Genomic DNA, 15,001 nt, shown 5'->3' with positions numbered 1-15,001 from the left:
TTTGTACGTTCTCTCTGTGACTGCGTGGGGTTTCTCCAGGTGCTCCGGTTTCCTCCCACACTCTAAATAAGTACAGGTTTGTAGGTAAATTGGTTTTTGTAAATTGTCCCTAGTGTGTAGGATAGTGCTAGTGTCCAGGATGATCCTTGGTCGGCATGGACTCGGTGGGCCGAAGGGCCTATTTCCACGCTGTATCTCTGAAGTCTAAAGTAAAGTCATCCCTTCCTTTTCCCAGGATACCGCATAGGTGTTCCCTGACAAAACTTGAATTCATTCCTAATGTTGTATGCTATTTGTGTGGAGTTTCCATGTTCTCCTTGTGATCGCATGGGTTTCCTCTCGGTGCTCCGATTTCCTCTCACATCCCAAAGATATGTGGTGCGTAGGTAAATTGGCCATTATAAATCTCCCCAACTATGCTGGTAAATGGTTGAATGAGAATTACTGCAGAATGTGTGTAAATGGTTTATGGTCAAAATGGAATTGGTGGACCAATAGTTTTCATACTGTAGGTTTGTTTACTATAAAACAGGGTATGCCTCTGAAATAAACTGGTTGCCTCATTTTAGGTCATAGCAAATGTTTGCAATCAGTAGGTGTTAAAGGAACAACATTTCAAAAAAGTAAGTTTATATTTTATACTTACTGCACTGATACAGCTTGTTTATCTTTAAAATATCTGTTTTGGAAAATCCCATCAATTGTCCAAGATTTATATTTGGATCTGGTTTTGGCACAATAGTAGGTAAACCAGGCATTTTGGAAAAAGCGTATCTAAATGAAACAAAAAGATTAATTCCATTTTTTGAATGGAATGTTACTCTTCCCATATTAGAAATAACAAATAGTGGGAAAACATAATTCAGATTTCTTTTCTTTGATAAGGTTGATAATTCAGAAAGGATGCAGCAGTTTGGATGGTGCTTGCATGCACATTCGTACAATGGTATTAACTGGTATTGTAATGCAAGGTTAGTTGATTTGTATAATATTTTAGCAGAGCACAAAATATAATGGCCATTCACAATTCAGCTACATACATTTGATGCTGTTTTGCTAGAGAGGGGGAGAGAGAGAGGAGAGAGAGTGGGGAGAGAGAGTGTGGGGAGAGAGGTGAGGGAGAAGGGGAGAGAGAGAAGGCGAGAGAGAGGGGAAGGGAGAGAGAGAGGGGGGGAGAGAGAGAGAGGAGAGGGAGGGAGAGGGGGAGAGAGAGAGAGAGAGAGAGAGAGCGAGAGAGAGAGAGAGAGAGCGAGAGAGAGAGAGAGAGAAGAGAGAGAGGAGAAAGGAGGAAAAGAGAAAAGAGGCGAGAAAAAGAGAAGGACTGTGCTTCCAGGAAGAAGCCCTAGCCAGCCAGTGGCCTACAGAGGCTAGACCGTACCGGGGGCAAGCATAACCGCCATTGCCACTTACTGCCCATAGACAAAGAGGGACTGCGCCCACAGTAGGAGGCAAAGACTGACCTACCAGGACATTCCAGAGACTGCCAGCATTATCTCTTAAAGCCCAACGCTGAGCTGCCTGGATAAGCCTGAGACTACTAATGTCTCCTCCTTGCCTTAAGGGTGAACTTCAGGGAGAAGCCTGAGATCGTCACGCCTCGTTTGAGACCAGGACTGAGCTGCTATGTTAAGCTCAAGAACAGCAGCGCAAGTGCACATGGCCTTCACGACTAGAGAAAGTGCCCCCATGAAATCCTAGACGTTCCTGTTTCTGTAAATAAAATATATCATGTGAGTTCACCTTAGAGTGAGTGTCGGTATGGTCACTGCCAAACCAGCATCATCCCCAATGCCACACTTGGTACACATGACAATAATAAATCCAATCCTACCCTTTCTCAACTCAAGATGATGCGTATAACTAGCCCGCCATCCAAGGTATAGACCTGTTCCTAGTCACCCATCAAGGCTCTCTAGAGTTATAGAGGCACAGCATGAAACTGACTGTTCAGCACACCGAGTTCACGCTGATGATTAACATTCATTTACACTAATCCCATTTTATTCTCTCCACGCTCCCATCAATCTTCAGAATCTACCATTCACCTTGACATTAGAAGCAATTTATATTGGCCAATTAGCCTACTTTGGCATGAGAGAGGAAACTGAAGCACTGGTTGTGATTTAGCTAACAGCATCATAGACTAAAGGGCCTGTCCCACTTGGCCGTCATTTGTGCGTAATATACGCAACATCATTTACGCGTCACGATGCACGCATCGTGACACGCACAAGATGTGCGCATAGTGTCATGACATAGGCAGTGACGCGCGGCATCGCAAGATTTTGTGATGTACAAAATCTTTGTGCGCCATCTGCGTGACGCGCAAATGACGGCCATGTGGGACAGGCCCTTAACAGTACCAAGAGAGATAATTATGTTAATAGTTGTAAAGTGCAAGTTGTGAATACTTGAATTAGAGCATTTTTCTTGCAAGGATCCCTAATGAAATACTTTGATTGGACTGATTGATTCCTCTTGATATATTGAAATGCATAGCTACAGCCAACAATCAATATGCTGTCTTTCATTGTGGCAGAACATTTTTCTCAAGCTAAGGAAGTGATGGTTTTTTTTTTGCTGCTCCATTGCCATACTATGAGTGCATAGAGTACTGTGTCTATGTACAGTTAGACAAAAAGCTGGAGAAACTCAGCAGGTGAGGCAACATCTATGGAGCGAAAGAATGGGTGATGTTTTGGGTCGAGACCCTTCTTCAGACTGATGTGGGGGTGGGGGGGGTGGGAAGAAGAAAGGAAGAGGCAGAGACATTAGGTTGTGGGAGAGCTGGGAAGGGGAGGGAAAGGATGGAGAATGCAAGGAACACCCGAAATTGGAGAAGTCAATGTTCAAACCGCTGGGGTGTAAAAATACCCAAGCAAAATATGACATGCTGCTCCTCCAATTTGCGGTGGGACTCACTCTGGCCATGGAGGAGGCCCAGGACAGAAAGGTCGGATTCAGAATGGGAGGGGGAGTTGAAGTGCTGAGCCACCGGGAGATCAGGTTGATTAATACGAACTGAGCGGAGGTGTTGGGCGAACCAATCGCCAAGCCTGCGTTTGGTCTCACCGATGTAGAGCAGTTGACACCTAGAACAGCAGATGCAATAGATGAGATTGGAGAAGGTGCAGATGAACCTCTGCCTCACCTGTAAAGACTGCTTGGGTCCTTGGATGGAATTAAAGGGGGAGTTAAATCGATGAGTCTAGCATTTCCTGCGGTTGCAAGGGTAAGTAGCAGGGGAGGGGGTGGCTTGGGTGGGAAGGGGTGAATTGACCAATGAGTTACAGAGGGAGCGGTCTCTGCGGAAAGCCGAAATGGGAGGAGATGGGAAGATGTGGCCAGTGGTGGGATCCCGCTGGAGGTGGCGAAAATGTTGCAGGATTATCTGTTGTATGTGAAGGCTGGTAGGGTGGAAGGTGAGGACAAAGGGGACTCTGTCCTTGTTACGAGTGGGGGAATGGGGAGTGAGAGCGGAGCTACGGGATATAGAGGAGACGCTGGTGAGAGCCTCAACTATAGTCAAAGAGGAGAACCCCTGCTCCCCAATGAATGAGGACATCTCCAATCCCTTGGTTTGGAACGCCTCATCCTGAGTGCAGATGCGGCGTAGACGGTGGAATTGGGAGTGGGGAATAGAGTCCTTACAGGAAGCAGGATGGGAAGAAGTGTAGTCCAGATAGCCATGGGAGTCAGTGGGTTTGTAGTAGATGTCGGTCAATAGTCTGTTACCTGCGATGGAGATAGAGGCCTAGAAACTTTAGGGAGATGTCGGAAATGGTCCAGGTGAATTTGACTGCCGGATGGAAGTTGGTGGTGAAATGGATGAAGTCAATGAGTTCTGTATGGGTGCAGAATGTGGCACCAATGCAGTCGTCAATGTAGCGGAGGTAGAGTTCGGGGATAGGGCTCGGGGATGGGGATAATACTCTCCTCCGCCTAGTGGAACCGGTCCTTACCCTCAACAACATTTCCTGCCTGCCTCTTTGTAGGGTACATCGAACAATCCTTGTTCGAGGCGTACCATGGCCCTGACCGTGGCCATAACCCTTGACATCCGTACTAATCAAGAACCTATCATCTCTGCCTTAAAAATATCCATTGACTTGGCCTCCACAGCGTTCAGTGGTAATGAATTCCACAGATACACCAACCTCTGACTAAAGAAATTCCTCCTCAATCCCTTCCTAAAGGAACGTCCTTCCATTCTGGTCCTAGACTCTGCCATTAATGGAAACATCCTTTCCACATCCACTCTATATAGGTCTTTCACTATTCGGGAAATTTCTATGGAGGTCCTCCCCTCATCCTTCTAAACTCCAGTGAGTAATGGCTCTGTGCTGTCAAACGCTCATCATATGTTAACCCTCTCACCCTTACTCAAGTCCTGGGATCCTTTTCCTTTCCAGTAATTCATCCAATTTACTTTCAAATGCTATAACTTAATCTGCTTCACTATTCCACCTGTTCAAGAGACAAGAGTATTCCACCTGTTCAAGAGACAAGAGTTCAAGAGACATTTATTATCACATTGGTACAGTGAGATTTGAATTATCATACAGCCATATGAATAAAAAGAACACAATACACGATAGAATTTAACATGAACATCCCCTCACAGCAGAAACAATGTTTTCCACTGTGAGGGAAGGCAATAAAGTTCAGTCCTCCTCCTCTCTGTTCACCCGTGGTCAGGGCCTATGGGTCCTCCACAGTCGTCGCTACGGGCGGCCCGATGTTTCAGGCCCTCTCGCCGGGATGATCGGAGCTCCGGCGTCGGAACGGAGACCGCAGCTCCCGAAGTCCACAAGCCCAGCTGGACGGAGCTCCAACACTGGCGATCCTCGGCAATGATCCCAGGCTCCATGATGTTCAAGTCAGCTGGCCCAACACTCCGGAGCCTCAACACAGCGATCCCCAGTAAGGCATCGCCCACTCCGCGATGATAATTCAGTGCTGCGCCGCCTCTGAAGCTCTGGCCGGTCTCCAGCAGGAAAAGCCGCGCCAATCCAGATGGTAGGCCGCGGGGGGGGCGAAGATGCGACTCGGAGAAAAGAAGCATCCTCGACCTGGAAGTGACTCCCACCCACCCACCTCCCCTAAATAAAAAGGACTGAGAAACCTCCAGGAACATACTTTTAAACAGACTAAAAATAACAAAAAGGGTGAAAGAATGTACACTGCTGGCGAGGCTGCTGTGCGCGCGCCACCCGATAACGATTCCAGATCCCAACTGCCTAAAAATGTTTTCGTCCTTTTCCCAATCATGTCAATTCAACATTCTTTGGTTCTCCACCTTTCTACCAATGGGAACTGTTTTGCTCATTCATGATTATAAACACTTGTAACAACTCCCCCTCAACTTTCTTTGTTCTAAGGAAAACAACTCCCAGTTTATAATGTATCCCCATAATCAAAGTGTCTCACATGTGTAATAACTCTAAAAAATTTCTCTAATCTGTAAGGTCGTCACAACTTTCTTGAAATGTGGAACCCAGTAACTGGAGTACATCAACCTGTTTTCATGAAGTCGGCAGCTAGTTCCTTCATCTTGTGGACATTGAGGTGCGATTGTTGTTTAGATACCATGTCATTAAGGTCTCTATCTCCTTCCTGTACACCGTCTCACAATTTTTCAAGATCCAGCCCCACAACAATGGTATCATCTGTAAATTTGTAATTAGCGCAGAATTTGGCTGCACTTGTGAGTATATAGAGAGTATTTAAAGCGGCTGAGATCACATCCCTGAGGGGCACCAGTGTTCAGAATTATAGTGCAGGATGATTTGTTGCCAATCCTCACTGATTATGGCCTAAGAGTCAGGAAGTCGAGGATCCAATTGCAGAGTGGGGTGTTCATGAGTTTGGAGATGAGTTTGATTGGGATTATGGTATTGAAGGCATAGCTATCTCTATACTTATAAAACTCTAATCTTGGATGTGTATTTATTTGTGTGATGTTCGTGTGCGTTTCACATCTTCTCGAAAATACGACGCGCTAACGGTGACATTTTTACATATTCCAATAGAGATTTACGCCATGATGTCAAAAATTGCCTTATCTGAAAATTTCATGCATTATTTCTCGAGTTATTTATGAATATGTTCAAAAATTTCAAATAACTTAGAAAATAAACGAGATGGTCTCGCTGATGACGCCACAATGGATCTGACTGCCTGCCTCTGCTCGCGCTGTGAGTGATGTCACCCCTGTTCTGTCTTCTGTACTGCTTGGCTTCTTAACTGTCACTTCTTTAAATTTGCCACAGCGTTTTAAAACTGCTGCTCAGGTCGTGCTGCGCGCTCCGCTGGGCTCTTTGAAGTTCTTGAACATGGCGGCGGTCGTTATCGCCGCGTGGGCGCGGGGCAGCATGATGGGAAGGTGGCTGTGGCGGCCATTTCTCCCTATGGGAGAGGCCGTCTATGGAGACCTACGATTCCTCTGTCGATCGCAGGGACTCGGGGAATCGTGACGCCTTTTCCTTGCTGGTGATCCCGATCCCACCTGGCGATCTCTGGCTGTCATGGGGGACGACCTCCTCTCCGTCTCCCCCGCCCGATCGACTCACGTGGGTGGGTGGGCTTCCCCTCGCGGAAGCCACGATCGGCCGGCCCTCCGCTGCTTTTGACCGTCCTCAGATCGCTCCGGGCGTCATTTGTGTCCACGTCGGCCGCAGCCTCGCTCGGGTATGGCACCTGGTAGGGAGGCTGCTGCTCTACGACCTGGGTAGGTGCTGCCTCTACCCCCTCCCCGGGGCAGAGAGAGAGAGAGAGGGGGGGGGGGGGGAAGGGAGAAGGACAGTGGGGGGGAGGGGGGTGGGAAGAGGAGAAGGGGGGAGAGAGGAGGGGGGCCTCGCTCAGGTCCACGCCCACCCGCAGCTTCGCTCGGGTCCAGCACCTGGTGGGGAGGCTGCTGCTCTACGACCTGGGTAGGTGCTGCCTCTACCCCGTCCCTCTCTGACCCCTCTCCCTCTCTGGCCCCCCTACCTCTCTGCCCCCCCCTCCCTCTCTGCCCCGCCTCCCTCTCTGTAGGTATGTTACAATACTTACCTTCAGCTGTGCTGCAATTCTGGCACTGGCCGTGTGCGCGATTTTGGCGCCTTTGAGGGGGGGGGGGGCAGGGTTAAAACGCGTTTTTTTCCTACCTTGTCCTGAAATATATTTGGTTGGTGTTCAAGTTTTTGCTGAAGAATTGTTTCGACGGGCGTTCTGTGTATTTTTTAAAAAAAATCGCCGGACAATTTCAGGGCTGGAGTAATTTTAAAATCAGCTTCTAAAGCCGTCAACGCTGACAACGGGGACGGATTTCAGGTACGGGACAGGTAAAAGAAAGCCGTATATGGTTGGGTATTAATGGTGGAGTAGCAAGATGGATTCAACAGTGGCTGAATGGGAGATGCCAGAGAGTAATGGTGGATGGTTGTTTGTCAGGTTGGAGGCCAGTGACGAGTGGGGTGCCACAGGGATCTGTGTTGGGTCCACTGTTGTTTGTCATGTACATCAATGATCTGGATGATGGTGTGGTAAATTGGATTAGTAAGTATGCAGATGATACTAAGATAGGTGGGGTTGCGGGAAATGAAGTAGAGTTTCAAAGTCTACAGAGAGATTTATGCCAGTTGGAAGAGTGGGCTGAAAGATGGCAGATGAAGTTTAATGCTGATAAGTGTGAGGTGCTACATCTTGGCAGGACAAATCAAAATAGGACGTACATGGTAAACGGTAGGGAATTGAAGAATGTAGGTGAACAGAGGGATCTGGGAATAACTGTGCACAGTTCCCTGAAAGTGGAATCTCATGTAGATAGGGTGGTAAATAAAGCTTTTGGTGTGCTGGCCTTTATAAATCAGAGCATTGAGTATAGAGGTTGGGATGTAATGTTAAAATTGTACAAGGCATTGGTGAGGCCAATTCTGGAGTATGGTGTACAATTTTGGTAGCCTAATTATAGGAAGGATGTCAACAAAATAGAGAGAGTACAGAGGAGATTTACTAGAATGTTGCCTGGGTTTCAGCAACTAAGTTACAGAGAAAGGTTGAACAAGTTAGGGCTTTATTCTTTGGAGCGCAGAAGGTTAAGGGGGGACTTGATAGAGGTTTTTAAAATGATGAGAGGGATAGACACAGTTGACGTGGAAAAGCTTTTCCCACTGAGAGTAGGGAAGATTCAAACAAGGGGACATGACTTGAGAATTAAGTTTAGGGTAACATGAGGGGGAACTTCTTTACTCAGAGAGTGGTGGCTGTGTGGAATGAGCTTCCAGTGAAGGTGGTGGAGGCAGGTTTGTTTTTATCATTTAAAAATAAATTGGATAGTTATATGGACGGGAAGGGAATGAAAGGTTATGGTCTGAGCGCAGGTATATGGGACTAGGGGAGAATATGTGTTCGGCACGGACTAGAAGGGTCGAGATGGCCTGTTTCCGTGCTGTAATTGTTATATGGTTATATGGTATATTTTATGTAAAAAAGTGGTCCTTAAGATGCCTTTAATTCACATTTTAAGTTGCGAAACGGTGATTTAGTCCCCATACGAACCGGCAGAATTTTTCCTGCTGTATGGGGACTAAATCACCACAAACCGCAACGTTTCAAATGATCGTGTTCCAGAAAAACCCGCTCGCAAGATGATTTAAATGGCCATTATTTTACAGGTATTAAACATTACATTCCTTCCATTTGGCCTATAAATCCATGACTGAGATTTAAAAATTATGTTATATTGTGAATTATTGTGTGAATGTTATTTGGACACTTAGGCTATTTAAAAATGTTAATCTATTCTTAAGAAATTGATAGATGTTTAGATCTAGTAATTGAATTTTGTAATTAGCTACAATTAGGTAATTAACTAATTATATGCTTTAATTTCAAGTCATCTACGTAAGATTGTTTCATATTTGTTTCAGAATGCTTCAATCTATAATAACTGACATTTTCTTTCAGTTCTCTTAATTTTTAAGAAAGTTATGGGCTTTTGACTGTCCTCGATCACAGCTTTTGTGTTAAGTCAGTGGAAAAGCAATAGGGAACAAGATGCTAATTTCCGAGTATGAAAATGTCCATGACTTTTTTAATACTGAAGATGTGAAAGTGAATTAGGTGTCAAATTAAACTTCTTTTTATGCTTTATCTGATGGGATAAATTACAGACTAGATTTTTAAAATCTCAAAATTTTGTAACATTGCTACTATCTGCACCCCCTCCCTCTTCCCCCCCCCCCTCCCTCTCTATGGACTTGGGACCTATGGGTGAGTGGTGGAGTATTGTGTTTGGGAACCAGCCCCCCCCCCCCTCAATCTCTACCCCCTCCCTCTCCCTCTCTACCCCTCTCACCCCTCTCCACTCCCCCCTCTCTAGCCGCGTCTGCGCAGTTGGTGGTTATGCGTGAGTGGATAGGGCGGGGGGGGATGGGGGTAAAAGGAGCGAATTAATAATATTAATATATCAGGGGGGGGGAGGGTTAGTGCGTGTGGGGGTGTATGTGTGTGGGGGGGTGGTTAGTGTGTGTGTGTGATGCCGAAGGCCGCCCCCCCCCCCCCCCCCCCCCGCAATCGCGGGTTGGGGGGGTGGCCCCCAACGGGTCCCCCTTGGTCTAGTTGCCAATAAATAAGTCTGATGTGGGTATCCTTGTTTTCTAGATGTTCTAGGGATGAATGTATGGCCAGGGAGATGGTGTCGGATATGGACCTTTTGCAACAGCAGGCAAATTGCAGTGGATCAATGCTGTCTGGGAAGCTAGAATAAATGTGCACCATGCCCAGCCTTAAAGGACTTTGTGATGGTGGATTTCATAGCCACTGGATTATAATCATTAAGGCATGCTACCTTTGACATTTGGAAGATGTGGTCTTAAAAGTGGTGGGAACCTCAGAATAGAGCAGATAGAGGCTAAATATATCTGTGAATAGTCCTGCCTGCTGGTCCACATAGAGTCTGAGGACATGGATGGACTCCATCTGAGTCAGTTGTTTTCTAGGGTTCATTCTCAGGAAGGCCAATCTGACATAGCTATGATTGTGAGTACAGGTGCACCCAATAGTGTTGGGGTGGGTGATGTAATTCTGCTGACTTTCGTTCAATGTGAGCAAATAATTAATTGAGCTTGTCTGGAAAGGACATAATATTCACAGCAATATTGCTGGACTTCCCTTTGTAGGCCGTTATTGCATGCAACTTGCCACGATCATTGGGTATCTGGTACTTTAGCTTGGTCTGGAATTCCGCCTTGGTGTCCTTGATGGCTTTATGAAGGACATATATAGATTTCTTGTATTGCTCAAGATTCTGCTTCTTCTTCTTGCGTATGGCGTGCACAGCCTAAAGTTCTAGGACAACTTGTTCTATTCGATCTAACTTGATTGTGCATGCCAGGTTGATTGCATTCGTCAAAACAGGGCGGACCACGTGAAGGTTGCAATCTCCCACCTCTTGCTCAAGATTGTTTGACTTGAACACTCCAGACTTGGACTTCACATGAGAGTGAACATCACAGTTCATCCATGGTTTCCAGTGAGAGATCACTTATTTATTTATTTTTATGACACATATACTGCTGAAGTATGTGATGGCAGTAGACAGATGGAACTGTGGATGGTGGTTTACAAAAAGACGTAAAGTGCTGCGGTGGTCAGCAGGTCAGTCAGCATTTAAAAGGAACATGGATAGGTGATGTTTTGGGTCGGAACACTTCTTCAGATTGATTGTATTGGGGGGTTGATAAGGCTGGATGAGAGTTGGGGTGGGACTTGATAAGTGGATTCAGATGAAGGGGGGGGGGGGGGGGGGAGATTGATTGGCAGATGGTTGAACAGAGTCGAGAGATGAAAATAAAAAAAGTTTGAGATAAACTAGGTAACGAAGCGATGAAGCGCAAAAATGTGAAGCCAGAGGAAGAAACATAGTTGGAAAGGGACGCGGGGCGAGGGGGGGTTTGTCGAAATGGGTGCGAATTTAGCTGGGGCACAGAGAAAGGGGAGAAAAGTTTGTAGCTTAGTTACCTATATTTGGAGAATTCAGCGTTCATACCGTTTGTTTGTAAGCGACCCAAGCGGAATGTGAGGTGTTGATCTGCCTCCTTGTCCTCTCCTCCTTCTGCGTGTAGCTTCACTGGCAATGGAGGCGGCCGAGGACAAAAAGGTCAATATGGGAATAGGTAGCAGAGTTAAAATGGTTAGCAACCAGGGTCACCATGCCTTGCCAGACCAAGCGTAAGTGTTTGATGAAATGGTCGCCTCATCTAGGGTTGTTCTTGTTGAGGTAAAGGAGCCCACATTAGGAATATTGAAGGCAGTAGATCTACTAACCCACAAACATGCCCCCCCCCTTACCCTACCTGTAAGCATACCAATTTCTCATTTTCCCCTTCGTCCCCCATCTCCTTCCACATATTCCTTCCTCTTGCTTAATATTTTGAGTCTCTTTGCATCCTTATCTCACACTTGTTTATTCATCTCTGGCCCTGTTAGATCAACCATCTGCCAGTCAGAAATCTCACTAAACTTTATGCATCTATTATTTGTCAGACTTTAACCCATGCCCCCACCTCTTCCAGTTTACTTTCCCCACCGACAATCAGTCTGAAGAAGTGTCCCAACTCAAAACGCCTTTACATGTTCTCCAGATATGCTGCCTAACCTGCTGAGTTACTCCAACATTTTATGTCTTTTTCTATGATGGCAGTGGTGTACTGATTTAGGATGGCCAATAAGTCTTGAATATCCAGTCCTTTCCAGTGCCGCTTCTATCACTTATCAGCCTGCCCAATATCTCAACTACATTTTATTTTCAGAAGACTCCAGCAACAATGTAAAATATTAATTTAGTAATGAGGCCATTATCTAGATAGAGTAATCGAGTCAGAGAAACAGGGACTTTGGCCCAACTTGCCCATGCCGACTAAGATGCCCCATCCACACGAGTCGCACTTGCTTGTGTCTTTTAAATGTTGTTATAGTACCTACCTCAACTACCTCCTCTGGCAGCTCGTTCCATTTACTCACCACCTTCTGTGTGAAAAAAGTTGCCCCTCGGGTTCCTATTAAATTTTTCCTCTCTCATCTTAAATCTATGTTCTCTGTTTCTTGATTCTGCTACTCTGGGTAAAGGACTGTGCATTTACTTTATCTAATCCCCCATGATTTTATACACCTCAGTAAGATTACCCCTCATCCTCCTGCACTCCAAGAAATAAAGTCCCAGCCTGCCCTACCACTCCCTATAGCTCAGGCTCTCACGCCCTGGCAACATTCTTGTAAATCTTCTCTGCATTTTTTCTAGGTTAACAACCTCTTTCCGATAGCAGGATGACCCAAACCGAACACAATACTCCAAATGCAGCCTCACCAATGTTTTTTTACAACTGTAACATAACATCCCAACTTCTATACTCAATACTCTGACTGAAGGCCAATGTATCAAAAGCCTTCTTGATGTCACTTTCATGGAACTATGTACCTGCATCCTAGATCCCTCTGCTCTACAACACTCCCTTGCTCTACACTTACTTTAGATAACCATCTTCGCTATTTGTGATACCACCCACTTTAGCGTCACCTGCAAAATAACCAATCATGTATTCTATATTCTCATCCAAATTGTTGCGTAAACCACAAAAGCAATGTACCCACCACCAATCCGAGGCACACCATTATTCACTGGCCTCCAATTCAAATAACAACCTTCCACCATCATCCTCTTTCTTTCAATTAAGCCAATTTTCAACCAGTTCTCTCCTGTAATCTAACCTTCCAGAGCAGCCTCTCAAATGGAACCTTATCACATGCCTTGCACAATTAAGTGCAAAAAGACCCTTTGGATCTCTTTTTAGAATCTATGCAACAAATGACATTACTCGGTGAATTTACACATGACAATGCGTTGATGTGTGGCAGCATTTACAGCTTTTAAAGCTCTCAAGCTGAATTTAGAAAGCAGCATGGTTCATGCAGAATGCAGTGAGGCTTTGGGGAACAGTGAGAAGTGCGCGGATGAGGAATTGGCTGGTGGAAAATAACAGGGGAAAAGTGTAATTCTTTATGATAGACAAAATAAAAGGCAGACTTTTAAATGGTGAGGTATAAATTAGGTATGTTACAAAACCTACCTAATCGTCGTTGAGAATCTGCCCCCAGGCCGTGTGTGTGATTTTGGCGCTGTTTAGAGGAGGCGGGTTTAAAACGCGATTTTTACTAGGCTGTTGCAATCGAAAATGTTCAGCCTAGTAAATCATTAATGGAAAATCGCTGAAAGACCCCGTCGCAAAAGGTATTATTAGTTTTTATGGCCTTGTATAATAGTTATAGTAGTTTAAAAATCACTCTCTAAACCCGCGACCTCTCGCAGCCCCAGGGTTTTATAAAGCAAACAATTAAAGGTATGTACTTTATTTTTACATTAAAAGGGGCTTCTTAAGAACCCTGTATATAAAGTTTTCTATAGCGAATAGTTCATTTTGGGCTCTTTATATCCCGCAGTATTTTTCTGGGCATTTGAGGGCACAAATCCAGCGCAATGTGAACGTTCTAAACCAGCGCGTTCCCAGGAACCCACTAGAAAGCTGATTTAAATTGACTTTAATTTACAGCAATTGAACACTAAATTCCTTCCATTTGGCCTATAAATTGATGTAAATGAGATTTAAAAATCATGTTTTATTGTGAATTATTTGTGAATATTATTTGGACACTTGGGCTATTTAAAAATGTTAATCATTTATTAAGAAATGGATAGATGTTTAGATCTAGTAATTGAAGTTTGAAATTAGCTACAATTGGGTAACTAACTAATTATATGCTTTAATTTCAGGGCATCCAAGTAAGATTATTTTATATTTGTTTCAGAATGCTTCAATCTATGATAACTGAAAATTTCATTCAGTTCTCTTAATTTTTAAGAAGGTTATGTGCTTTTGACTGTCCACGATCACAGCTTTTTTGTTATGTCCATAGAAAATCAATAGGGAATAAGATGCTAATTTCCGAGTATGAAAATGTCCATAACGTTTTTATTACTTGAGATATGAAAGTGAATTAGGTGTCAAATTAAACTTATTGTTATGCTTTATCTGATGGGATAAATTGCAGACTTGATTTTTTAAATCTCAAAATTTTGTAACATTGCTATATAAATGAGGTACCTGGCTGTCCCTGTGCAAGAATTGCTAAAGGTTAATGTGTAGCTGGAGAAAGTAATTAAAATGTTAAATGTTACGTTGGCCTTTATTCCAAGAGAATTTCATACAAGTAGAGACACCGCGCTTCAAATACGGGGCTCGAGTAAGACTGCACCTGCAACATTATGTGCAAGTCTAATCTCCCTAATTGAGGAAGGATATATTTTTGATAGATGGAGATGAATAAAAGTTTGCCTTGTTTTTTTTTGATGGAGGCTTTCTTGTTTGAGGAGACATTAAGCAAAATCGGGCCTATATCTCAAACAGCTTGAAAAGTTAGATGCAGGGTTGAGCTGTCACCATTTAAAAATAAAGGGTCAGCCAATCAGACAGAGATTAGATTAAATGTCTTTACTTAGAGAGTATGTTTAAAGACAGAAAAGGTATATTAAGGGAATGAAGGACTGGCATGAATGTAAGACAGTGCTACTGAGTTAAATGATGGTAAAACAGGTACACAAGACCAAATAGTCAACACCTACTCTATTTTCTATGACTCTCTATGTCTTTTGCCAAGATTAAAATCCTGATGTTCACGTATGGCTCAGCATCATTTTTCATCTGAATGTTGCTCCTGTGAAATGCATTAGAATGTTCTTAGTTCAGAGATATGGCATGAAAACAGGCCCTTTGGCTCATCGGGTCCGTACAGACCCGCGATCACCCGTACACTAGTTCTATCCTACACACTAGGGACAATTTTCAGAAGCCAATTAACCTACAAAATATGGATATCCTGCACAGGTACTTCTGTTGTTGAAAATAATCAATTTTTAAACTAAAGGCACACACTGCAGTAATATACGTGAACAGTCTTAATTCAT

At 44.4% G+C, this 15,001-nt stretch overlaps 1 protein-coding gene across 5 annotated transcripts in view; it reads right to left on the bottom strand.

The window, feature by feature from the left end:
• Positions 1 to 15,001, bottom strand: part of LOC129705896 (hatching enzyme 1.2-like) — a 117,893-nt gene that overhangs the window by 40,064 nt on the left and 62,828 nt on the right. For all 5 annotated transcript variants that reach the window (XM_055649797.1, XM_055649795.1, XM_055649794.1 and 2 more), the window contains one exon: positions 647 to 774. In XM_055649797.1, coding sequence (XP_055505772.1) covers positions 647 to 774 — 128 coding nt within the window. The remainder of the gene's footprint in view (positions 1 to 646; positions 775 to 15,001) is intronic.

The sequence above is a fragment of the Leucoraja erinacea genome, chromosome 18 (assembly GCF_028641065.1).
Source record: "Leucoraja erinacea ecotype New England chromosome 18, Leri_hhj_1, whole genome shotgun sequence".
In the NCBI taxonomy this organism is placed as follows: Eukaryota; Metazoa; Chordata; class Chondrichthyes; order Rajiformes; family Rajidae; genus Leucoraja; species Leucoraja erinaceus.
The sequence above is the reverse complement of the archived record's forward strand: the minus strand, read 5'-3'. Positions and strand labels throughout refer to the sequence as shown.